The sequence below is a fragment of the Oreochromis niloticus genome, linkage group LG11 (assembly GCF_001858045.2).
Source record: "Oreochromis niloticus isolate F11D_XX linkage group LG11, O_niloticus_UMD_NMBU, whole genome shotgun sequence".
In the NCBI taxonomy this organism is placed as follows: domain Eukaryota; kingdom Metazoa; phylum Chordata; class Actinopteri; order Cichliformes; family Cichlidae; genus Oreochromis; species Oreochromis niloticus.
This window is the reverse complement of record NC_031976.2, coordinates 8,414,021-8,441,625: the sequence shown is the minus strand read 5'-3', so window position 1 is coordinate 8,441,625 and position 27,605 is coordinate 8,414,021. Positions and strand designations below refer to the sequence as shown.

The window sequence follows — 27,605 nt, the reverse complement described above, 5'->3', positions numbered from 1 at the left end:
ATACAGGGAATGCTATCTCGAGATTCTAAATAGCCCTTTTAGCCCTGTGTCAGACTGGGGACCTGTCCAGGGTGTACCCCTGGTATCTAGGATAGGCTCAGCACCCCTGCAACCTTGAACGGGATAAGCAGAGGAAAACGGATGGATGTTAAGCATGTGTTTAAACATTTCTGTGATGGATAAATTGTGTATATAATAGTTACAATAACTACAACATACAAAAAAATAATAAATAATCATATTTTGAAACTTATACCAGCTTTTCTTTAGAAATGATGATGAGAAAATTGAGGGAGGGAGAGAAATGGAGGGGGTGAGGGAAAAGTCAATGAAGTAAATGTTAAAAAAGCCTCTATTTATTCATTTAAAACATGAAGGATAAAAAGAGCGGTGAACCAAAAAAGGAAAGGGGAAAGTGAGGAAGGAAAGAGCATGTAGTACTGACATGTGGATGAGAGGTTGGTTAGCTAAAACCAACTCTGTGCATGGGCACCAGATGGCTGCTGTTAACTACGGGGCAGTGGTTACGCTGATAAGAGACTGGAGACTGTACAGCTGGTCACACACACACACACACACACACACACACACACACACACACACACACTTCCAGCTGGACAGAGGTAGGGTGATCTATTCACGAGGTAATTAAAGAACCGGAGACTAAACATCCACACTGAGCCACCTAAATCTCACATAGCTGGTGTTTTTCACACCACAACATAAGTGATGTCATTTATTTCAGAATCATTATGCAACACCAGTTTATTTAGAAGATTATACAATACTACTGAAACCAACCTATATTTATCTGTTTCATTCATGACTTTTTAAACTGCTCTGACAACCTTAATGTAAAGTAGGCCACATTTACAGGGGACATTTAGTCAAATCACCATTTTCTACTCATTTACGGTAGCAGAAACAGAACTACCATGTTCTCATTACCATAGAGAACAACTCATTTTAGTATTTACCTAAAGAGGAAAACAGTGTTACAAAGTGTCAGTGATTTAGTTTAAAGCTACTACTTTAACAATATTGTACAGGCTAAGAAAGAAATGAATCCGTAGACACATGCACACACAGCCCTAGCTGAGCAGTTGGCAAGCCCAGATGGAGCCACCCACACAGGACAGATAGAAGCTAGGATTTCATTCACTGATTTAACTACTCTGTCAGTCTGGTACTATTAGTGCCCAATTACACATTTCTAGAAGAGTAAAACTAAGTGGCTAGTTCTGATGGGCTTCAATAAATGTAGGAAATAGGGGAGGTCTAAAAAAGGTGATTTAATTAATTTAATTAACTGATTCATCTAAAGATTATCTTAATAAATCTAAGTATAGCAATTAATTAAGGTGTGGTGCATGGATATAAATCAGAGTTAAGCTTGAGGGCTTATAATAGCCTTTTCTCTTAGTTAGCCTGCCCTGCTTGGCTCAACTCTTCATTCATCAATAGCTGCTGACAGACAGTCTTACACTGCCTACCCACGCACCCACGTACACGCACAAACACACCCTATACCGTCAGCAAGTCTAACCTCAATGGGCACCAACACATGCAGCGTGCGGGCGAGCAAACGCACGCACCTGCTTCAGTGTGACCCGTGCTGACACAGAAAAAACCCGGGACTTTCTGATTACATCTCCAAACAGCTGTCATGCAAAGACTGGATAAGGAAAAAAGGCAGAAGAGGAAGAAGGAAGAAAAGAAGATGGGGAGAAATTAGGGCAATTTTCAGACACAGTTAAAGCTATAGTGACTGCATTATCAATGTATTCATTTCCTGGACTCTACTGTAGAGCTGTGTCACCCTTTGAAAATTATGAATGCCAATTCACTTTGGATAGACAGTCAGCCAAGTGTTGGCTTTCTGGATTTTTAATGATATAAATATTGTTGCTTCTAGCATTAAAAAGAGATTAAAACATTCACAGTAAAATATGCTGACAGGGTATATCAACACTGGTACATGTATAACAAGTTTTCCACACTTAATCCCTGAACCTATTACCACCACCTTACAGTTGACTATTAAAGGATTTACCCAGCAACAAAGAGTTTGAACTACGAGCACCATGTTCATTGAAAAAAAAGAATAAATAAGCTGACAGGAGGGGATTAGGGAAAAAAGGAGGGTAATTCAGCACATATTATTAACTAGAGAAAAACTAACAACACCATTGTTTAATGCACTTTAGTGAAATGAGGCAGAAAAACATCTGGAGCTTGACCTCTATGTCTACAAAGCTATTCAGGATATTAAGTATCCTTTAGAATAAACTGAATGTGTGTCAGTCCACCACTGCAATGCAGTGAAATGCATTCTGAATAGTAATGCATTACCTTTCTCTCCTTTATGTTGCTCTTCTCTCCTGAAGGCTATATTTTGTTAATCTCCTTACGTGGTTCTTTTTTTCTCTTCTTTCTGCCCAGATCATGTTTTCCCCACCTTCTTTTCTTCCCACTCATTTGTCCTCTTTTTCTCTTTTCATCGCCTTTCTGCACGCATTCCTTCTATTCTGCCACATCATTGTCAGCAACGAAATTTAAACCAAAGATAGCAAAATGTTTTGGCGTTGGGTGATGTATTTGGACTTTTAAAATTTTGTATACTAAACAGAACCGAGGCTAATATGAGTGAGTGTTTTAGTATGCCCCTGTAGTGCTGCAGCCTTACTACTACTACTACTACATCTTGTTTAAAATTCCAGTAGAAAAAGGAGGAGAGCTGAAAAGGAAATGGATGTCAGGATAGGGATATATGTAGAGTTTTCAGTATCACACCGTTGAATGTGAAGAGGTGAAGACAGCCCAGGTTAAAGATGAGACAAAAGCAGAGTACAGATGACAAAGAAAAGTGATGTGAATGTGACAGTATGCCACCTTATTGCAGTTCTGCTAATGAGGTCTTGAAGCTGTAGCTAAACACGATGAGACAGCTGACAAATTCAGTGTCTCTTTTCATTTGAATACCACAAAGCTACTGTATCCCCACCTTCTTCCCCTGTTAGTCTCCCCTTTCACTGTTTCTGCCTCACAGTGCTGCTTTATGAATGGATGCTAAAGCAATGGATGGGAACCAATTAAGATAACAAGAAAGCATAGCTCTTGCCTACACCATCCCTTCTCCTTTCACTTTTCCGACTGCGGCGTGCTACGTGGAGTATTTCTAATCTTCAACAATTGTTGCAAATCCAGTCCTTATTTGTGTATGAAACAACGCTCCTACCCATTGTCAAATACATGTTCGGTGAGTTTATAAAAATACATTATTAGCCCTATTAATAGTTTTTAAAGTATTTCAGTTTGTGCTGGTTACTTTCAAAGTACACAGAATAGAAGACTACTTATTTTTAGGACCTAAACACACAAGTATAGCTAAGTGCTTTATGCCCAAGCAGTGGAATGTTTAAGGGTGGATGACCCAGCTAACTGACTTCGATCCAGATGAGCAGATGTTTCACTTGATACCACAATGAAGCAAAACAGCACCCCAAACATGAACTTAATGAGAATGGCTTTAGTACATGCCTAACAGAGCACTGCCATAAAAATTTCAGTTTCAAGAAAAAAAAAGGAGGACAGTGGTAGTAGTTGTAGTACAAAGATCCAAAGATCCCTTGATAGAAACTCTCTACTGTCTTTAGACTTGATATGCAGATATATCAACTTGCAACCTGTACTCTTACAGCAAGAGATGTCATAACGTCACATTTCGGTTTCAGCTGCAGATTGCAATGGAAACATCGGCTATTTATTCCACTGCATTCCATGTTTAATCTTTTATCTCAATGATCTTGTTGTTCACAGTTCACTCCAATCTCTCTGTGCCATGTTTGTTTCTCTATACAGTCTAAGGCCTCGACTCCCACTCGTCTCTGATGTCTCTGTGATAGCAGTATAATAATGTTAACACTGTGCCTGAGTTAATCCAGTCAGTAAGCAGCTGGCTAGTTCAGCGAGTGGTCAGAGTTAAGACCAAAACAAACACTCAAAGAGAAAGAGAGACTATCCCATGAGAAAGTACAATAAGATGAGAAGGCAGTTTGTGTATTATTGCAAATGTCTTGACTCTCTTGAGGGGGAGATTAAATGATTTCTGTGGAACATTTTGTTTTGCAATGTTGCCCTTATTTTGCCTTCTGTTACACTACTCCACAGATTAGTGTGCTTTTACTTATCTTTGAAGCCTAAACGTCACCAGTCATTGGGTCACTCGCACAATAGCAGCAAGTATTACATGTTGTTAGTGTGTTCAATAAAAGTGTTGCTGCAGTAGGACTTCTGCTCAGGAACCGTGGGTTGAAAAGCCAATGCAAGTTGGTGCAAGGCAACCAAACTGGCTTCTATGTAGAAAACCTTTTATTGCTTTTATTTAACTTTTTATCATTAAATCATATTTAAAGTTTAAAAGGAAACCACTGTGAATTAGATAATTTCTAGTTTTTAAGTTGAATGATGCATGAGGTTTCGAAAAGTCAAAGGGGAATCGCATTAAATATTTATGCCAGTTTAGCTAAAAATGAATCTACAGTCCCATGCCAAACACTGGGTAATTGCCTGGTATGCTTGAATAGCAAAAATCAACACAATTAATACATTTCTGCCCCATTAGCAATCATCAAATATTGTGCAAATACCTAACATACATAAAAGGCACAAAAAAAAGACATATGTAACAGGTAAACAGCAGCAACACGCCTGCTGCAGTTTAAGCCACCATTGAGTGGGTTTAAGCATGGAATAGCCCCAGAGAGAGAGAAAACGAGAGAAACAAATAGAAACAGACAGAGAGACAGTGAAAGAGAGAGAATAGATTACCCTAGAGCCCACTCTTGAGCTTTTCTGGGCTTTGGTGCCCCACTTTTTTCTCTAATCTTCCTTTCTGGTCTGACACACATTCCACAGACAGATAGACAGACAGGATTTACCAGGATCGACCAATGAACTAAATTCACTGGTTGTTTTGGTTGAACGGTTGGCTCTCTATTCATGTATGCAGCACTGAGAAGCAATAGCAACTGTAGCTTAAAAAAAACGAAACAATATATGACTCAATGAAAGGCAATGTTAAAACACACATGCGCTGCAGGGTGCCTGTGTCCATTTGGAACGTGCAAAAAGTCTGATGCCACAGTTAATCATTTACAACAAACAGTTTCATATTTCCACGTCAGTTTCTCAATAAACTCATGACTCATCTGAATCATGTTTGTCTTGTGCTCAAGACAAACAAAGTCAAAAGTTCAGATCGCAGTGTGGCGAATGTGTATGTGTACCAGCTATAAGTCAAATTATTATCAATGCAAATGATCATTATCATCATCATCTTGTATCGCAGCAATTAAAGAATAATAATTACACCCTAAAAAATGATTAAGAGAAAACTTTGTTACAACATGTATGTGTATAAATCATAGAGAGAAAACAGGTAATTCAACTAAGAGGGTGGAGAAGGTTTACGACAGTAATTAAGACTTTGTAGACACACGTTTGAAAAAAAATCCTACAAGAAAAGGTATACATTAAGTAAGTGTGTAAGAAAATAGACTTTTATCTTCAACAATGGAAAGACCTTCACTGATCGTGACCTACAAACATGGGGAAACTTTGGTTTCTGATGAGCACCGCCCTAAAACAGTTTTCATTAACAAAGTTGCTAACAAGACAGCAACTTCACAAAGCAAAGAAGTAAACTTCCCTCTCACTTAAAACCAAACAGGAAACACAACATATGAAAAATATCTGCAATGTTTGGTTTTTCACCGTCTGCACTCAGTATGTGAATGTGACACTGACCTCTTGTTTCCCTGTAGGGGGAGAAGCTGAGAGGCCGCTAGTCTGTGCGATACTGGTGATAATTTAAACCAGAGACGCGCCAGAGAGAGTGTACTGTTTGGCAGTGCAACACAACACTGCCTTGTTTGCAGTAATGACCACCAGATTACATCTACCATGTGTGTGAGCCTCTGCATGTACATGTGTGTGTGTTTGTGTATGTGTAAGAGACCCCCATAAAGTCAAAGGGTTAGTGAGGGGACTTTGTCCTCCCCAGTATCACTCCACATCCCTCCACCCGCACAAGTAGCCACACTTCACACAAGTGCATCATTCATTCAGTCTTTTATGAAGAATCTAAGAGGGAACAAGTCAAAGAGATTACTGAATCTGCCTGCTTACTGAGTAACTTGAATGGACTGAACTTAAGCAGAATATATCCCTCAGTCGACAAGTACAGTAGAAATACTCCCTCACACATGCAGTTTACACATAAGAACTGTTGCTAGCACAGGAACTACCTCTGTTCAAGCTTTAAATGGCCCTGAAGAATCACTGGTCTGGACTCAGTGCTGACTGGATTACGAATAAATGGCATTTAAGTAAGAAGAAAACCAGCAAGCACCAGAAAATCTGCTATATGAGCTGACACAAAAGCATCAAAATAACCAAAGTGACATTGTTCCTGTCATTTTTGTCAGTTTTGACAGGAACAACGAATCGTAAATGGTCATTCTTTTGAGTTTGGTGGATCCTACAGAGCAATGGAAACAGAAAACTGAGAGGCCCGTTTAAGGGGCTACCCTGCAAGGGAAAGGTTAACTTCACAATTGTTAATCACATCAAAAGAATGCTGTATGACAAGCTAGTTTTGAAGAGTTTACAGCAGAAAAACCATAGTGTTAAATGACTATATATAGAAAATGTCATATTTAAATCAAATATACCTAAAGAAAAAAATGCTTTCAGTGACTTGGGAGAGCTGAATGAGGTGACACTTTGTTCAAGTTCACCTTTAATGTTAATGCTGCAACAGATGGCCCAGCTGCCCTCACACAGCAACAAGCTGACACGGTATCCCACTGTGCGTGTGCGTCATTTTATGCAAATATGAAGCTGTTTAACTTCATTCTCAAGTATGATACATTAAAAACTGTAAAGTCTGAACACACAAGCACATTTTTCCCATTACATTGTAGATTTCTCTGTGCTGCCTCTGCACTCCTGCATCTTTCTCTCTGTCCTTGAAGGAATGATCACTGGCAGATAAAGCCACTAAAGCTAAACAGAAAATGGCTTAGTGTTGCTGTCAAAGGTGAGTGTGGGTACACTTTCCCTTGACAGCCTGGACATAGTCAGGGGTAAGGTTAGAGATTTAAACGAGAGAAAATGAGACCAAGTTTTCTTCCTGACTGATATTTGGGCCAACTGAGACCACAGAGGGAAATTCTCTCAGTCGCAACTTCCCCGCCGATATGAACGAGTGTATTTATGTGTGTGCTGCAGGGAACAAAGGTGAACTTTGTTGGGCCCAAGCTTAGCTGCTGGGACGTGGCCTTGTGTTAAAAAGTGCATTAAGAAGAGAAACCTAAAATTAGCACACGCAGCCACGACGCACCTCTGCAATTGTAAGCTAGTCACAAAACTACAAATGTACATAGTTTCCTAGAAGAAAACAAATTAGTGTACACACACGCTCACACGTGCGGCATATATGCAAATAAAACACTTACAAAACATGAGTTTGACAGAAACTGGCACTCATACACAGAGCATAAACAGACCAAGATCAGATCAATGCTTTCCTCACACTTTATAGAAACGAGGTGAACAGTGAGACAATATCAGCTAATATCACTGTTTTTTATAACTACTGGGGTTAAACAGGAAGCCCATTCTTCACTGCTGTCTTCTGTCTTGGATAATGACAGAAACCAGAAAAGACTTAAAACAGCCCCCAGTGTCAGCTGTGCAAGTATCACTTTAACCAACAATAAGACAAACAAACAGCCAAATTTAAGACAAACTGAGTCCTAATCTATTTGAGCCGATATCTGCAGATAGAAATGTGTGATCTGTAGTCAAGGAAGAATACTTTTGCTACTGGAAACCTTCTAGTTCCCATTGGCAGGGCAATTGATTGAATACTGATCAATCACATTTGAGTTCACCTTGGTTGCATCCAGGTTAACAGTCCATGTGGTGAGCAGAAGAGGGAACACAAATGCTGCCTAAATATAATTTAGAAACAATCGGCTATTGTCTGACAATGATTTGCAAAGTCTTGTACTGGATATCAGCTGGGTACAGTGCACCCCCAAACCACTGGCTTCTGTCCACAGAGGCTATGTCATCAGAAAATAGCCAGCAGGTTCCCAAATTGATTAATTGACTCCATTTTTGTTTCCCCAGAAATTTAGATTACTGTTTGCTGTATTTATTTTTCTACCCCATGACATCTGCTGTATGACGTAAGATTAGAGAGAGAGACGGGAAAAAACAAACATAGGATAACTCCTGCAGTGTATCTTTTCCATCGGTAGAAAAATATCAATTTGGCAGCTAACTTAATAAATAATGATTTCAGCACTTCGGAGATAAACAGCACTGAGGTGCATTTGCCAGAGAAGTGTGTTTTGAATTTGGCTTTGCATGCATGTCAGATGTTTTAAATCCGAAGCTCACTGGTCTAACCGGGTTTATGTTTAAACAAAAACAGAGAGCAAACAGCGCTAACACCCACAAACACTTGTGTGGACACACACTGTATGCGTGCATAGGCAAGTGCACAGATGATTCTCTGATACTCTATTCGCTTCTCTGAAACGTACCTATTCTTTCTCATGTGACTTTTTTCTAAGGAAAAAAAAAAAACATACACTCGCTCACGTTCCTGTCCCTTAACTGTATGACAAGGGCGACTGGACAACTCTGAACTTGTAATGTTGACGTATATATACTTTATGCAAAGCAGAAGGCTGTAACTAAATATGTTAGAAAACTTTTCTTGCATTTTTGTAAGCTTGCAGCACAAAGCTCATCCAAGGGATGAGATATTGGTCTGCGCTGGACAGAAGACAGGAAATGTACATAGCCAGAGCCAGCCTTGGACTGAAACTGGAAAAGAGAACAGAACCCTCTCAGAAAGGGCATTGAGACAGTGGGTTAGTTTGGGATCTAAGGCTGCTCTGTTATGGAGGCCAAGACATGAACAGAAAAGGGGCAAAGAGGAAAGGCCCAGATTTTTTTTTTTTTTTTTTTTTTTTTTTTTTTTTTTAAATAGAGTTGTATGGACGCCTGTCCACAGCAGCACACACAAAGCGTGCTTAGAGAAATGAGCAAAATATATTGAGAATTACATCAGGTCTTGTACGCAGAGCATTCCAATGTGGGTTTAGAAATCAGTGAGTGTTTGAGAAGTTAAAGCAAAAATGTTTATGTCAACTCGAATGCTTTTTGCTTTAATTAAAAGAAGCTGGGTGTAAGTCAGTTCCCAGTAATTACATGGTACAGTGTCACTCACAGTAAAAAAACAAAAAGACTGAAAAATGCAGAACAGAAGCCTCATTGAGAAACAACTGGAGCATGCATATGTATGTACATAGACTCACACAGACTTGCATGCAAATGCCTACAGGCACATACACACCTATAATCATGTGCTCCTGTTGAGGTCATTAATTACTCCCTTCCAAAACTTGTGATACAATATTGAATTCATTATTAACTTTTTGATGGCAAGACACGCAACACCTGAGGTAGAGAAGGGCTCTCAGGATGTTTGTGTGCGGCACCTTTTATCATCCAAACATCGTGCTGCCTCTTATTTTTGACTGATGAGTACTAAGTTCTTTAGAAATGCTTCTGAAACCTTTCACACAAACATCATTTGCCTTTAATTACAGGGAGGAGCACCTCTACGAGCCACACCTCCAATCTCCTCTCTTCAATTGGAACACCTGCTTCAAGGTAGCTTTTTGGGGAAGATGTTAGGACACAGGCTTCCATACTTTTTCGAGCCTGTGTTCAGATCGTGCATGTTAAGAGTAACTACTTGTGCTTTATTTATTAGGACCTGGATAAAAATCCAATTGCATTTTATGAGTAAATGGTGCAGAAATTTGAGATCTTGAGACTGTACATGTATTTATTGTGCTTCACTTGAACCTCTCATCCAGCGTAAAAGCCCACACTTACTGGTGACAGGGCTAAAAAGCAGCAGATGTGACAGTTTCTGCCTCGAATTAGCAGAAGTGCCAAGTACAACAATTTATATAATATCTGCTGATTTGGGGTGTGTCAGTTGTGTGTTGTTTTTTGAAGTTTCACTTTCACAGCTTTATTATTTAAAAACATGAGCAGTGACCACTGATAGTTAACATGGAAGAAAATACACTCCTCTAGGCTACGAGTTATTTTGGGATGCTGAACTCATTGTTGGCACACAAAGGTCTCAGTGGAGCTAAGCTATTCCATAAGGAGGGGCAGAGCTGCTGTTAATGGGAGAGGTTATACAAGGCAGTGTAAAGAGGTCAGAAAGATGTAGCACAGCCACTCTGTGACAACCAGAAGCAAGCTGTCAAATACATACAGATCGGCCACAACATTAAAGCCACGACTGATGTGTGTTTTGAAGGTCCCCTTTGTTCTGCCGAAACAGCTCTTGCCCATGGGGACACAGACACAGAACCTCTGGGGATGGGTTTTGGTTCGTGGCTGTAGATTCTTTGGGTTTTGAGGGTTTTAGGTGGGGTCTGGGTTAATTCCAGCACATCCTGCGAACAATCAGCTGGATTCAGATTTAGGGAGCTCTTTGTCTTAGTCATATTCCTAGAGCTGCTATCTAGCAGTTTTTACTAGCAGTGGCGCATTGTTCTGGATAAGAATGCTTTTGCAATTAGAGAGGGTGAGGAGTCAGTAACATCCACACAAATACCTAGACCTGACGTTTCCCTGCAAAACACTGCAATCTATGTAGATGATCAGTGTCAGTCACCTCACCATTGGTAGTCTTAATGTTGTAGAATTAAAAGCACTGGTATTATTGTTGGTAAAACTCCTGTAACCTAAGTGTTGACAACAATATTCATACTAGACACTTTTATTCTCTGGATACTTTAGACTTCTATGTCTAAGGAGAGTCTAAGAATCACAGAAGCTTTGTAAAGCTGGGAGGCTTCCAGTCAGTCTACTGGTGTATGTGTTCGGTTGATGTTTTGTTTTTCCTCCACTGCATGCCTGTAATTACTGCAAGTGACAGCTAAGATGGATGTCAACAGACAGGATATGCATGAGATTTATCCTTTTAATAACAGCTAACTAATATTACACCATGGGAGCACAATAAAATATCTGGCCTTTAGGGTTAGAGCCTTAAAAAATGTTTTCATGGAACATTTATGTTGATTATGTATTTGATATAGATCACAGGAGGATTAAAGTAATTATAAGCTATTTAAAAAAAGTTGCTAACTAATCTTTTTAGGTTATAACTGATCCAACAGGCTTCTACAAGTAAGCTTTGTGGCAGGTGTCTATTTCATCTCCACTGACTCAAACGTGTCCAAACAGACTCAACATCAGAGCTGCTGACAGAGTCACGGGGATTAGCACACTGTATGTGCACAGGCTCACATCCACATGCAGACACACACTTAAAGAGCACACTGGATATGTACACACTCTACAAGTAGAGACAGAATCCTAACACCTGCCAACCTGCTTGTGAAACTGAATGGATTATTTTTATTACTGTGAACTCTTCTGGGGAAATTAGGTGTGAGAGACAAGTGCACTGTTTCCCACACAGACCTTATTTGGACAAACTGCTAATATGGTCCAAATAACAGATATAATAAAAAGACAGACAAAATGTATAGACCTCAGTAAATACTTTCCTGGTAACTTAATGGGCTTAATCACTAGTTTCATTGAATAAAACATTAACTTTATTTTGTAATCGATGGGCATTGCACAAGTCAGAAAGGAGGACTATCTAGCGTGTGCTCATTGGATAATAAGTTGTCAATGAACTTGTGGAGTCCTCGGTTTCACAATCATATCCACTCCTTGTTTGGCACATCTGATTTCAAAACACCAAGATGGCGATGAGAAAAAAAACAAAAAACAGCTTGAGGCTTCACTAACTAATCAGTGATGTCATGGTGGCTACATCCATCTTTTATACTATCTATTATTATCTTTACTGTTTTTGTCCAAAAGAAAAGGACTACCTCTCATCACTTTACTCGATGACAAATATCGTTGCTCATCTTATTTTGAAAATTTTGTGATTGCTAATAAGTCGGCCTCCTTCCTGTCTGGCCAGTTTGCTGTCCTTGATGTCACTGGGCTGTCTCTCCAGAGATTGCCTCACCCCACAGACAGACACTCCATCGCATTGAACTGCAGTCATGCCAAACTTACTGAGGCTGCACGCTTGTACAAGGACTGCTGTCGCCATATGCAGTCCAACACAGTGATGCTGGAGACTGCTGCGAGACAAGAGGTTCATTGAAGAGACCGCTCAACAGATTGCACGTATTTAGTTATAGGCTTGTCAAAACGTGGAGTAGTGGAGCACCTATACAGAACTACAAAAAAAAGAGCAATATAGTCTTATTCCAACAATATGCAGTTCTTATAAAGTGTAAACATCTCTTTATATTATTAATTGTAACTTTAGCTCTTTGTGTCTCAATTGTTGCATACAGTGAGATCATCTCTCTGTGTAGGCCGGATGCCGTCAGCTGTTTCACTGCAGCTGCCTTGAGGAAAGTAACACAGATATACATGTACACACAAACAAGCTAAAAAAAGACCACAGGCACACAGAAACAGATACAGACACACAGGATCTTTCTGTAAAAGAGGAAACAATGATGCACCTATAATTTGATACTAAACAGAGGGAAAGAAGATCTACATGGAAAATGGACTGTCGCTTGATGAAACAAGAGAAAGGATTATTCTCCAGAAAAGCTGTTTTTGTCTGTTCTCGTGCCCCTGTTATCTCTCCCTCTCTCTCTCTTCAGGGATTCAATAGGGCTTTGTCTCCTTCTTCACCAATGACCGCTACTGTTTCAAGTTTTTGGAGTCAGGAAATAGACACTCCAGATTGCCTTGTGTCGTCTCCATGGAAAGCTAAAGTTGTGCAAAACACTATGTCAGCTTGTTTTTCATCTAACGCCCAGCACCTTGTTCAGAAATATAAAAAAAAAAAAAAAAAAAAAAAAAAAAAAAAAAAAAAAAAAGGAAACGTCATAAGGTTAACTCCAAATCTTGAAAAAAATCAATACGAAATTCCCAATTCCAAAAAAGCTAGAGCACTGTTTTAAATGTAAATGATGACAGACACAATTTGCAAATAAATGACCTCATTTGTACTGTAATGATAAATTCCCTCAATTTAGAAATTTGACATGTTTTTATGTTGTATTGTGAATATATTACAGGTTTATGAGATTTGCAAATCACTGCGTTCTGTTTTTATTTACATTTTTTGTGCCAGCTCTTTTTGGAATTAGGGTTGTATATCGTTTCCATTTTGGAAGCAAACCAAGCCTGTCCAGGGTTGTTATGAGTATCTGTGTAATCAAATCATAGCACCGTCAACTGGAATCTAATTTAATAACTAACTACAAGAAGGTCACTCTTTTTCCTTCATTCACAGACACCTCTTAGTGTCAGCTTGTTTGCCAGTCTCTAGGGCACAGGAGGACATGTTCAAAACATGTTTAATCATTAACGTTTTCACATGAGTTTAAATCAAATGGAACCATTATACCTATTAGCACAAACACTGTCACACTGCTTCAAGGCCAGAACGGCTCTGTAGATGCGTGCATGCGTGCGCGCGTGTGAAGAATAAATGAAAGAGTGAAGTCAACAGTGAAGAAAAAAGCTTCCTAAAGAGCAATGCCTGAACATGACTAGCATCACTTGATGAATCTTGTTTAAATATAATCGACACTGAAACCAATGCAATCCAGGGTAGCTACAGATTTAGGTTTTCTGTCTTCTACCTTTATTTGTTTCTTATGTCTCACTGATTATGTGTTTGTATCACCACACAGATGAATGCTTTAATGCAGATAAGTAGGTTTAACAATCAGAGACAAAAGAAATCCAACATCCTTATCTGTCCTGGCATATGTTGAATCTTTCAGCTGATGGTTTGGTTTGGTCTGGTCTGCAGTGCTGATGTTGGTTTTTCCAACAGCACAGAAAATGTCCAGAAGCTTAAGGAGTAATTTATTGTCTACCTTAGGATAAGAAATGCTTTGCCCTAAAACTAAAGTCAATCTTTGTTACTTTTATTAAACTTTATCCACTTGACATTCGAGTTACTTGATTGTATTCAACTAATAAACCAGTAAGCTTAGACCTTAACAACTGTAGACAATAAACTTTTGAGTTTATTTTGGTAATACATGTGTGTCTTTAGCTTGGTCCATGTATTACAGAAACTGGCGTAATGCTCGAGGTTCGCATGCTTTTTCTCTTCTGCTAATCTTTATCAATACATCTGGTCCTCATCACTGAATTCAAACACTATAAATCACACTTCTACAGAAACATCTAGCAACAGCTAATAATTATATTGCTACAGACTTTCGCTGGACTACATCCAAAACTTGGCTGAAGAGTTTTATTAAACCACAATGATTAGCTCATGCAATGAGTATTTACTAATGCTAACACCGGGGGGTTGTTTTAAAAGACCAATGTGTTTTGCTTGAAACAATTACAGCAAGGCTACAAAGCACTACTGAGATTTTACACAATTTCTTCAATCTAAAAGTTGCCTCAGTGGGATTAATGCACTTCAATATCAATAAGATCTCAAGGGAATAAGCGTAAAATAGTGTCTGAATGTAATTTGTAGCAAACATTTTATTTATTTAGCCACTAAACAGGCCTGAGAGAGCTACTCCAGCTACACCCTGTCAGCAGTAATCAAGAAACCATATGGCTACATTCTAATCTGATAAAGCAACTGACTTATCGCATGAGGAACAAAAATATACGAGAGAAGCCAGAGTTGGTAAAGAAAAATCTACTTTCCAAGGAAAATATTAGAAAAGGGTTAGATTCTGTGAAAAAGGTGTTTTCCTTTTAGTACTGGAACTCAGAGAGCTGTCAAAGGCGATCACTGTTTTACAGCTTTTTATTGCCAGCGACCCTGATCTCCACAATAATTCAGTGGGATGTTTACTGCACATGCTCGTCTTCACCTCTTTTGTGAAGATGCTCCTTCAGTCGAAGAATCGTTGAAGTTTTTTAATAAGCAGATTGTCTATGAAGAGCATATTTCTAACAACAACAATAATACTGGTCAATCGCACAGACAGAGTGTTTCGACACACTTTATACAACCTAATTATTATTCTCAATGGGACAGCAAACTTCTATTTTAAGGTCTACAAAGACCATCAAGTATCTAACCCTGATTATAGAAGAGAAACAATATAATTAAAACCTAATACCAGTGTAAGACACTACTGTGGTCTATGGCATGCTATCCTTTTTGTTTCCCAACACTCCTTCCACCACTCACAGGGTTTAGTGCCTACCCCACAATGTCCCTCTGGGTAACATTTCTCCTTTAAAACACAGGAGCATTTTGGGTTGCATCTCACACCTGCTGCTGCACATGAAAGCCATCCAGTGCTAAAAATAAGTTTAAGTGGAGTCAAAAAACTCCTAACTTCATACTAGAGGACTAAGGGGATACGAAAGGATTTTATGTGCAGTGATGTGTAATGATTTGTAGGGTAATACGCAGCAAACATATCTCCATGAGTGCAAATGCTGTACACAGGCTGGGTGTACATTTAAATGCATTATTTAAAACTAAAACTTGGATGGGGTGCTGCCATGGCTTACCTCGATCAGCACGTGACAGGTTACGTTCAAATCTGCTCCAGAACCCCTCGCCCTCCCTCCTTCCTTGTCTACTGTCCTGTTCAATAAAAACTGAAAGCACCAAAGATAAAATTTGGAATGCACTTCTCACATGTCGCAGTTTTTATAGAACACCACAAAGCAAAGTCGAACCTCATGCTGTATAATCTAACTGATAAAGCAGTTCTTTCATGTTAACGCCAATAAAAGTACCTGCTGTCAGATATCAAAGTCTGCCGATTTTATAGATCACCCCTTAAATCTTTATACACTATAATCCTCCCAATATATAAAAAGCAATACAACACATTAACTACCCAAAAGGGCAATTGAAACCTCTCTTATTATGATTAAGACGCTAATTGACCTTTAATATGTGCACATGTGAGGACAAGAAGATTGGAGTAGATAAAAAGAAATGAATAGACGAGGTCACAATGTACTGCATAAACATGTGGCCTCAGAAGCACCTGAAGACACACACACAGACTAGGACATTTAAAAAAAAATATTGACTGCATTTCAACACACTTCATCTCATGAATGAGATGAAGTGAGATGTTGAAAGATTTGCTTCCCAAACAGACCTAAAATAAAACATAAAAACATAAAAATCTAGTAAATGAAATTAAAACAAGTTTAATGGATACAAATCTGATGGTTAATGTACTCTTTGAGTCCCATTGAAAGCTAATTTTAGCTGTTAAAACTGCACAAGGTATCACTACCTTTCTTTTTCTCAACACTGAAGACTCGTCTGTGACACCTGACTTTTTTCCTGCCCACTACAGTTTTATTTAATCCATGACTAAAAACAAGTTCAAAGTCTCCTAACGGTCTCCTGCAGTTAAACTGAGCTAACTAAACACTTTCAGTGCCAACTGTCTCTGAATAATAATTACTTCAACTGTTTTAAAATGGACTGTTATCCTGAGAAATCTGAGGCAAGAAATAAGACCTGCCTAATCTCTCCTTTATCGACCATATATTACTGATAATCTGACAGCCTATTTAAGGCAATACAGTATCATTGTTTTTCAGAGCAGTGGAAAACTCCAAACATGTCTTTCTGTTTCTGTTAATGAATGCATCAAAGTGTTTGGGCACCAAATTTTACAGAAGTAAGGAAAACGGTGTAGATTTCAGGCTAACTCTGCTAAGGTGCAATAGCTGATGGATAACAACTGGTGCACCACTAAAACACTTCAGTTGGAGCATGTGCTCTTAGATGCCAACATAAATAGACTTTTGACAGTTTGGCTCAAAGGGCATACCAAACCATTTCAAAATATCAAAAGAACACATCTTTACTCAATGTTCTTCTCTCCCCATTATCTCTCCAACACATGTTGTCATTACAGCAGCTCTCTGAGCTACTAATGCATGGCCAATTCAGTAAAGTCTTTAATCACCATGGAAAATCAAACAACCTTGTCTTGCAGGAATACCGCCATTATGTAGACAAAGAGTGCATGTGTGCCCATGTAGGTTTGATGGTATTATAGTTCGATCTCTATTAGTTTAAAGCATTTTTATACCAGCATTTTGGAGGATAATGCAGTGATAAGCAGATTAAAATCCCTTTGCTATAAGATACTGTCAAAGCCTTTGTAAGCTATACTCAGTACAATAACTCACACAAAAGGTTAAATGTGTAACTTCGATATAATGGATGATTTTAAATTCGATCTGTAAACCTAGGATTTGAGACTCATTATAATATGTTAGTGAAGTTCTTATGGACAGGTTATCTACCTGTGTCTCAGACATGCAGCAGTGTATTATAACTCATTATCCATGTTTGCCTGTATTCTGAATCACTAGGTGTTTAGTAAAGTCTGTAAAAAAAACAAAACAAAGGGGTGGTATATGATACCCCCTACCATATAATACTATATATAAAGATAACAAAAATGGAAAGTGATGAAAGAGCACAAAGAAAATGATGCAATGCTCTTAAGCTAACTGAATATGACTCCTTCAAAGCAAACAGATCTACTGTATGAGTTCAACACGAGAGAGCGAAGAGAGCAAAGACTCCCTGCACTCCCCCGACTCTCTCTTTAGCTCCATACACTCTTCTCTCGTTCTCTTTGCTGTGAGTGAGGTGATGAATGTGTATGTCTATCTCAGTTTCTATTAATAGCATGGTGCAGGGCTGGAGGTGTCAAGGCTGGGGAGGGATGAGATCTTTCACCCTCTCCCTTTCACTCTCATAAACATACAGAATTAAAGCATGCTACCACAGAGTCCAGATGTAGCCGAAGTGGGGTGTAGGTGGGGGTCTGCTGAACGAAGCAGAGAAGAGGGGGTAGAGGTGCAGGACAAAAGCCTGCAGCAGAGCTTCAAATAGGGTACTGAGTGATTTACTACCCATATGATAGAAGCACAGCAGAGCTACACAAACACAGTGACGCACGAGTAATAAGAAGACTGTCAAACAATGACTCAACAGTTTTAGCCCTGTGAGCAGTGCGGCCTGTCGTGTAAGAGACGAACAGTAGGTTTGATGGAGAACACTACTACCAGCTACACACTGAAACTTCCTACCTCTTGAGTTGGTAGCCAAGTCGGCCACTTTCTGAAATGCATCTAGGAAGGCAGCCACAGCAACCACTGTCGCCCTAGAAGAAATGAGAAAGACAAAGGTTGATTTAAAATAAAATGACAAAAAATGTACTAAAAAAATGAACTGCAGCATACAAGTGATGGTAGTCAAGGACACAAACAAATCTGATCACTTTAAGATGAAAAGGGCCACCCAACAGGGAGACATTAGTGCAGTCCAGCATAACCGATAACTCTCTGCTACATTCACCATTAAAACAGTGGACGTCACGTGTGCTGCCTCCTACATGCTCTACCCAGGCAGCTCTCTCGCCTAAACCGCGATCACTTCCTTTAGCGGACCCTTTCCTGCTGTGTGCTACATATGAGAAAGGACAACTGTGAAAAAATACCCCGAAATTCATGTGTGAAAATGGCATAAATGTGCTAGAGTATACTGAACATATTGTTTAGTGTGTGTTTAGGTTAAAACTTGAATGTGCCCTGCTGTGTGAGGAATGTCTATGCAATTACTTAAGAGACCACTGGAATCTGTCTGGCTCAGCAGAGCAGCTCTCGAGTTTACCACACTTACAGGTCAATGAAAGGATCAATGGGATCTACCCTGTTCGGCTGTGAAATGGAAGAGCGAGTATGCAACTTAAACCGCCGTTCCTGTCATCTTGCATCGTTTAGCAAAGCGCAAGTGCAGTATAAATTACTTTTTAATCGCGGCAGATTACAGAAAGGGCAAAATCCAGTGCATCATAAAAATGAATGGAAGTCTGGTGTTGATTACTTTCTGTTTTACTCATTACAGAAACCGTCTTCCTAGTATTCCAACTTGACTGCCTACCTGGCTGCCTGGCAGACCAGCTGTTGTGCGTGCTCGCAGCAGGCGGCCTCACCGTCGAGCCCACTGACAAGTTAACGTACTTGAGATCTCCCCTTGATTAAGATCACAGGTATAAAAAGATGAAAGGCTCTCGGTGTGGGCACGTGCGTGTATGTGATATCAGATCTACCAAACAGAGACTAGACAACCGCAATCAGTCATGCGTGCCAGACAAAGACAGACAATTGATGAGAAATTTTCCACAGCACTCCCAGCCACAATAGATTGTTTGTTCTAACACAGGAGATGTTAATTTGTCAAACACTTGTTAACTTCCATGGTTAAAGAGAAAACCTTCATAACACAACCTGGGAGTTTCCCACTAGGAACTACGTTTCACAACTGGAAAAAAACCCCACATAACTGATTACAGGACAGAACTGCAAGGGGAACAAAGGTATTAATATTCCAAGAAAAATGTACTACAGAAATAGCAATATCACATCAGGGTTGTAGCCACCATCGTATAGTCAGGTTCCATCCATGTTTTTTCTGTTCATAAAGGCTATTTATTTATATTACTGTGTGGTCAATAGCAGTCACGATAGTAGGCTTCTTCTTCTTTTGGATAGTCCCTCTCAGGGTCATCTGCCACCATCTCATCCTATTCCTAGCATCCTTCTTTGTCATATGAACGCTCTGCAAGTCACTACATCCATGAACCGTCTCCGTGGTCTTCCTCCTCTGTTCACCATCCCTCCTTTGTACATGTCCAAACCATCTCAACCTTGCCTTCTTTAACTTTTTCTCCAGCAATAATAGTAGGCAATACCTTCAAATAAGGTTTTAGTGTCACTAATTAGACATCTGCACAAATATGAACTGTTGTCACAATGCCCCATTCTTTTCTGAGTGATTTTATTCTTTATCAATTTTTTCTATTAAACATTTTTATGATATTTTAATGCTTTTTTATTAATGACTAAATAAATTTTTTGAGTCACAGATAAAACCTTTTTTGTGAATTCCGATCACCAAAAAACAGTAATCCCAAATTTCAGATCATACTAACTTTGCTCCAGGCATTCTTTGGATATTACATTTCTGCATGGATGATGGTGACCGAAAGCATAATGCCTCAGGCTACGAATGGGCTGCCGCCAGCATGGAGGCATAAAAATAGATGTTTATCCAAAGACACATACAAGGCAATGCTGAAAGGTTTTTGCACAACACACCTAAACCTCAATCAATCTGTCAGCAGTGGTGTTGCAGTGTGTGCAATGCTGGATCCTGGATACAACAGGAAGAAACAATGAAGGAATAAGCTAATTATTCCTTAATTCCTTAATTATTACTTCCGGCGCCCCCCGTGTGTGGCAGCCTGTTACAGCAGTAACAAATTTCCCACGTGTGGGACTAATAAAGGTTATCTTATCTTATCTAATTAGAAAATTAACCCTGGTTCTACAGCATTGACTTGACACTGTCTGCTTTATGTCTCACAGTATTATCAGGAGTGCAATAATAAATCTGTTACGTTTTCTATTAATACATATCATTTGGGATAGGAGGAAACTGGGTTTCAAACAAGAACCAGTGCTGGAAATAAACTCAAAAAAGATTAAAGGCTTATTCTGCTTCACATACATATAGTGTGCATTTGTATCTCACTGTTTCAATAAAGTTGTTTGGAGATATCTCAGAGGGGCCTGATGCAAGGCTGACAGAAAGGAAAAGCAGACCAGATGATAAACAACCCTGATTCAAAGATTAGTCAGAGCAGGGGTGTTAGGTGCTAGCATCCTTTCAAGGACAAACCTTTTTCTTTATCACTGAAAAAAACCTAATGTAATATTGCCTAACAAGTGTTGTGTTGTTTCAGAGCTGACCAGAAGATCCTGGGGTGTGTCCTGCGAATGGAAAAAGAAACATACGCGCAGGCAGACATAGATTCCTTTCTATTTAAAGCCCAGTGCGGGCACCAGAACAACCTCTAACTGATATCTGCCCCCACTAATTTATAACATGCACACATTGGTCTATGGATCATATTTTACATGCATTTGCAGCAAAGTCAAGTTTAACTCATTAATTCAAAGCAGACTTGTGTGAACACTGCTTTCAGCAACCCTGGCTCCAGACAACTTAAGTACAATATGTGGTAGTTAACCGTTACTTGTGATGATTATCTGCTCCATACTTTTGCAAGAAAATGCTATTAGTCTAGTTTTACCGTTAATTCCAGCTCTGTGACCTTTTTGTGTTACAACACAAAGAAAATTGGTAACCCTAACCCAACTGGGAGGAGAACCTAGGGCCGATCCAGGACATACTGGAGAGATTATGTCTTTTGGATACCTTAGGAATGCCTTAGTGAATGCGTAGAAGAGCTGGATGAGGTGGCTGAGGAGAGAGAGGTCTGACTATCACTACTCAGAGTGCTGGTCCTGTGACACAGCCCCACATAAGGACTAGAAAATGGATAAAATGGATGGACAGATAACTAAAAAGCCTCAACATGCCAAAAAAAAAAGAGAAAAAAAAGAATCGGCTCTGGACAGCAGTACAATAGTGACCTGACTTCTACCAATGGTCTTAAAATCTGCACACACCTCTGTTCTTGATTTAGCAAAAATGACTTTAACATAACTTTGGTCAAGCCAATTCAAACTCCCTATACAGATTGCCACAGTCCAGCAAAGTGCACTTTCTGACAATGATACATTCAGCACCACTGCCCTCACAGCCCTATTCTTAGTGCAGCAGAAACTGGAAAGAAACTGGAGCAAGTTTGAGTAGGAAGAGGGTCTGTTCAACTCAAATTGATAGCTCTTTATCAATAAATGAATCTATATACATATCCTACTGCTTATTTGAGCCAACTAAGTTTTTCTAAAGAGAGAGAAATTGTTCAAATCCAACACGAGCTGTTTTTTTTAAGTTTTATGTTGGTCTCTTTCAACAGAAAATTAACTTAAAAGCAGAATGGTGGGGGACTGTATCAAAGCCCAGCTTTGACACAGCTGTGTCAACCTCGGTACACCAAACAGACCAAACACTGACAAGTTAAAGGAGGACTCATTAGAAATCAGTTAGCCTATATTCCACCCTGCCTTCCTTCTTCAAAGCTCTGCTCTATACGCAAGCACATGTGTATATATTTGTGCATTTGTGTGTGTGTGCGCGTGCACAATGGCTCTTTAGAACCACAAAGAGCAGAGCGAAAAAACATGACAGAACTACCCGAACACTGTAATTGGTTGATTTCCTAGTTACTTCGTAGGGGAGAGGGGGGCAGAGGGGCTAAATTACAGAGTAGTCTGCCTTAGGGCATCATTACACACACAGACATATGCCGCTAACACTGCTGGCTAGTCACTTATCCAGGCCAAGGAGGGAAGGTGGGTGTGTTTGTGTCGTACTCTGCGTATGCGTTTGTGTGTATGTGCGCCCCTCTATGTAGTCCACTCCCCAAACAGATTACAGAGGACTGTGGGTTGGGGGTTGTGATGTAGTCAAAAGGGCTATTTTTGCATTCGTAATGGCTTGAGAGAGGCTTTAAAGGCAAAAGAATTAGTCTTATTTGTAGGTCACCATGAGCAATCCTGCACTTATTAGTGATCCAGCCGCAAGGGCATCATTAAAGGCACCCATATGCAACAACCACTGCAGACTGTGGCAGGGTGTAGGCCAAGATTAATCAGGAACATTAAGTCTAAAATGATCCTGTGAAGGATGAAATGTTTTTTGAGAGCATCAACTGCCGCATCCTCACAGAGCTGTCCAACTGACACAATGACTATACATTACATGGCACAAAAAAGGCAAACACAATCATCCAGCTACCACTAGTGTACTGGGACTAAATAAAAAGATCCTAGCATAAACTCACTAGTGTAAAATTACTTTCCTCCCCCCCATGTCAAAATCAGCAGGTTTGTACTTTTACCAATGTTCTGAGACCCAGACACACAAACACTGTTCTGCTAAACAACCAGTCATTAGCAAAGAGGTCACAAATACTCCCCTGAGCTTTAGCATGCCTGGGTCACATATTTAACCCCTGAATGATGGAGACACTTGAATAACATATCACCATTAATCAGCCCTAATAGTGAGAAAATGGACAAAGAGGACATGGAATTCCTCTTGGAAAGAATTGTTAAGTCACTGAGCCTTTATACAGCTGTCCCTGTTAGTCTGTTTGAGGACACGTGGACACTTAAATGGAAAGAAGAATGCCATGCACTGTTAATCAAAGAATAATTGAAACCACAGGACACTTTTGTTTGCAGAACCCAATGGACAATGAGCTTTTATTTCAGCTGTCATAAGTTATTGGACTTGTGACACATGCCCACTTAAAAACAACTAGGAGAGGTGGCTGGGATTGGCATCCATTGTTAGAGGAGGACTTGGAATAATAACGGCAAAAGGTGTGTAAATGTACAATAGAGGAATGTCCTAAAGAAGGCAAAATGATGAAGAAGGACATGTAAAAGACCCCTGGACAGTATTGCTAATGGATGACACGTTTGTGTAAATGTCATTGCTCATTACGTCTCTGTGGCTCCTTAAAACTTCTTGAGAATAGAATTGGTACTGACAACTTTCCAGAATTTACACCCTTGGTGCTAAAGAGGATCTTCATGAGGTACCATAGAAGTTACACAATAGTCACTAGGGTGTGTATCCCATGACACATACATGTTAGGGACTGCTATTGCTATAGAGCAATTCTTCAATACTCCATATTTTGCAAGCGAATCATCAGCTGTGTAAGTGATGAAGGCAAAAACCAGGATATATGTATTTATTCACTACATTGAGCCATTGGCGTGCATGAGATATTATTATTAATAGACTAAATAATGTGTTGTTTCAGTTAATCAGCCCTGTGTTTATTATTGCACCTATCTGAACTTGCACAAACATCATCACAAATGCAGCGATTAGTAACATACTTGTCGTTAAAAAAAAAAGATCGTAAATTCCAAATCTTCAGATTTTTGTATATATTATGTTTATTTTATCATCCCCTTGTGAATACGATGTTATTCTCCGTTTGTTTGTCACATTCAATACACAGATGAAAATATGCACCTGTTAAAGCTCACAATTTTGAAAAACAAAAGGCTACAGTCTTACCATTAACCTGCACATGCCATGTTTTCATGTGTTGGTGATTAAGCTTGTGACATGGAAGCTTCAGAGAATGACACAGACAGATGACAAATTTGAGGAAAAACCCAAACCCTTAGACCACCATAACAAGGGGATCCAGTCGGTCTGCTGTGCTAGTTTTCTGGCATGGTTTGGGTCCTCTTGTCCATTTAGAGGAAATGGTCACAGCAATACAAAGATGTTCATGTGCAAGTAATCTCCTTTAGTCCATAAAAATTTATAACCTGTTGTGATTATTCTTGAGAATGATAATGCCCCCATCTATTAGGTTATGCAATACCTACCTCTATGAGAGGTACATGCACACAAACACGCTCTCACCTGAGCTGCGACTGCAGTTTGCCTGCCTTGGTGATAAAGTCCTCCCAAATAGGGTAGCTGCTCTGTGGAAGGAAAAAAAGAAAAAAGACCTAATCATGACTGATTGACACGATCTCATGACATGATCACATTTCACTTTTCCCACAGTTGCATAAGAATTAAACCGATAAAGGTCATACTGATGCCTCACCTCACCTGCAGGGCTAAACACAACTAAACCAAGGTTTAGGCTTCCCTATGCAACCAAACCCCCAAATAACATGTTTTTCCACCTTATCATCAGCAGACCTGAGAGTTTCTGGAAATTACAGCTAGAAATGAATCAATCAGTTGTACACAAATGAAAATCATTGGCTCTCCCAAGAATCTGGCTTTCATTTCACCCATGTTTTGTTCAATATTTCCTGCACAGACACATTTAACTGAAAAAGAGGAATGGGCTCAACAACGTCCTGCGCGTGTTAGATTTCAAAATGGGTCAGAGACGTCCTTTAGCTCTAATACTACAGTATAATGAGCCTGGTTCCCAATAGGGGGGCTTTAAATGTTTCCTAATTCAGGTCCCGGGCTGAAAATAGCTGAAGAGTCTTTTATCAAAACCATTAAAGAGACCAAGTGGCCTAATCCGTCGTCAAGAGGAGCTAGTAAGGGAGCACAAGATAAAATGATGACTATGTTTGCCATTAATGTGTTACTACTGTCAGAGGCCTGAGGAATGTTATGTTATGCTGTCAAACTTTACACCCAAACACCATCCCTAGTCTCTACTACCAGGAGTAGTAGAGACTAGGGATGGTCTCTATTATTCTTTGAATAATGCAGTCACCCTTACATCACCTCTGCCCATCTTTTCTCATCGTGTCATCCTGCTCCACTCTGCAAACCTCCTGTTGACTCTCTCTCTAAACATCACCGAGACTAATGGGCTTTCCCTGCATCTACCCTATCCTGCCATCACTCCTCAACAGATTAGGCTTACATACTGTGAAAGGTTACAGTAGGCAGGCATATCTTCATCAGCTGTGCCATAAAAGACAATGGGAATTTGAATCTTTTTTGTTTAGATTACTACGTGCATTTGCACTATTGGCACTACCTTGCAAGCAGAGTGGCCTGACAGCTACAAAAAAACATTCAGGTGGAGCAGGGAGTGAGGCGTGAAGACACTGAGACGTGGAGAATGTCTCATAACAAACTTTCTGACTCCATCAGGAAGGCCATGTCAGAGCCTTCAGACCCTGTGGGTAGGGTAGGTTTCTACACTGACAGCTTGGTCCCCGGGCATTCCATTAGGCAAGCACAACAGCTGGGGAATCAGCTAATTGTCTCATCAGCCAAGCTCTGTCAAAAAATAACATCAAAACAAGACGCCCTAGTTTTGTGACTGCCCCAGTTAGCCTTTAATGTTGGCCACTACATCTGATTCAAACTGGAGCAAATAAGAAGTCTGCATTAAAATGATGAAGCATGGAGCACACAGTGCAGTGAAACGTAACAAAACACCTACCACAAAAAAACAAAACAAAAGAAGCAGGGCAATTTACATTATGGCCGATAACCATCAAGTGAAAATCATTGTTCTATTCGTATAAATGCATACAAGAGGTTAGGGTTGATTTTAAGCTGAGTTCAAAAGCCTGGCTCTAAGTGTAAGTCTAAACTTAGCTAACCAACCACGGCTCTCGTTTATCAGTTACCAGGCTGCTGTTAGGGGCGTCAAGTAGCTAGTTATGTTTTGGATGTGGCTCTTGGATAAATTAAGTGATAAAGTTTAAAAGGCTTACTTTCATGTCTGCGATAACAGTTTGAAAGAGTCCTCCGAGCGCGCTGCATTCCTTCTCGATAACAGCCTCCATTTTTCAGGACCAACTCCAGCGGTCAGTCCCGACTCCGAGAGCCGTTTTCACTTCACCTCCTCCGCTCTCCACGAAAAACACAAACTCTACACAACCCTAAAACTGATTCGTAAAAAAAAAAATCAAGCAAACCCGCGAGAAATAACGTCGACTGCTCTAGTAACTTTTATCGCGAGGAAACACTGGCCGGTTTTTCTGCTGTGGTGCACCGTAACTACTTCAAATCAAAAGAAGCTGTCGGGACGAAAAGAAATTTAAATCCCCCTCTCCCCTCCACGCCGCCCCGCTCATATCCATAACTGAAGCGCCAAGATACTGTTTGGAAGTCTGCTAATCGAAACGCATATAATCCACGATGTTCAGCTGGTAACGTTATTCCGCAGCTTGACAGGTAGCTTTAATATCGACACCCGAGGTTTGCCCTTACTGCCTTCACAACACTGAGAGGGAGAAAAAGCAGTAATGAGCCGTCAAGCCTATCCGAAAGATACAAAAAGTGCACTTCCGGTCGCCTGTTTGTCATCAAAATAAAACATCATTTTACTAGAGGATTCAAGGTCATAGCTCGTTCAGCGTTGTAATTATATCATTAGTAGACACAAGTAACCAATCGAACATAATTTAAAATTGAATACTACGGCCTGGTGGTAGCTCAAGGTTTTTATTTTTGGTTTTTATTATGAAGGACCTACGAAGGAGTCTTGTTACTTCCGGTTTATGCTGCTGCAGATGTGCAGGTGAAGTAACGCACGTTTACAAGTGACTTCTAGCGAATCCTTAAGCAAGTCTGATTTTGTTTGTTTGTTTGTTTAATTTTTAGTTCAAACAGCACAGAAACAACGACTGGACATGTTATCTCAATGAATCAGAAACGTGTTTCAAAAATGTTTTATTTCCTATAAATTTTGTTTGACTTCGAAAATATTGAGACCGCAGTGATAAAGCAAATTATTTCAAAAACACATCATCATACATTCTAGTTGGTGCAAATGTTTTGCTATTTAAACTGAACATAGTTTAGGATATGTTAATTTGGAAAAGTGACGCAACAAATCACAACAGTTTTATTAGCAAAGCACGACATCTAGTGGTCGAAATAAAAATCACAACATAAAATCACCGCAAGGGACTTTATTAATCCAGGAGGGAAATATGCTGAATATGCT

At 39.7% G+C, this 27,605-nt stretch overlaps 1 protein-coding gene across 7 annotated transcripts in view; it reads right to left on the bottom strand.

Moving 5' to 3' along the window:
* Positions 1–26,930, bottom strand: part of LOC100697778 (metastasis suppressor protein 1) — a 47,978-nt gene extending 21,048 nt beyond the window's left edge. For 3 of the 7 annotated variants that reach the window (XM_025911376.1, XM_025911379.1, XM_025911377.1), the window contains exons 1-4: positions 26,368–26,929; positions 24,584–24,645; positions 18,244–18,317; positions 15,676–15,765 (exon numbers count right to left, since the gene is read on the bottom strand). In XM_025911376.1, the coding sequence (XP_025767161.1) occupies positions 15,676–15,765; positions 18,244–18,317; positions 24,584–24,645; positions 26,368–26,439 (298 nt within the window). In that variant the 5' untranslated portion in view covers positions 26,440–26,929. Of the gene's footprint in view, positions 1–15,675; positions 15,766–18,243; positions 18,318–24,583; positions 24,646–26,367 lie in introns of all 7 variants that reach the window. The other 4 variants (XM_025911380.1, XM_025911378.1, XM_005450535.4 and 1 more) reach the window with 2 other exon arrangements.
* Positions 26,931–27,605: the final 675 nt, after the last annotated feature.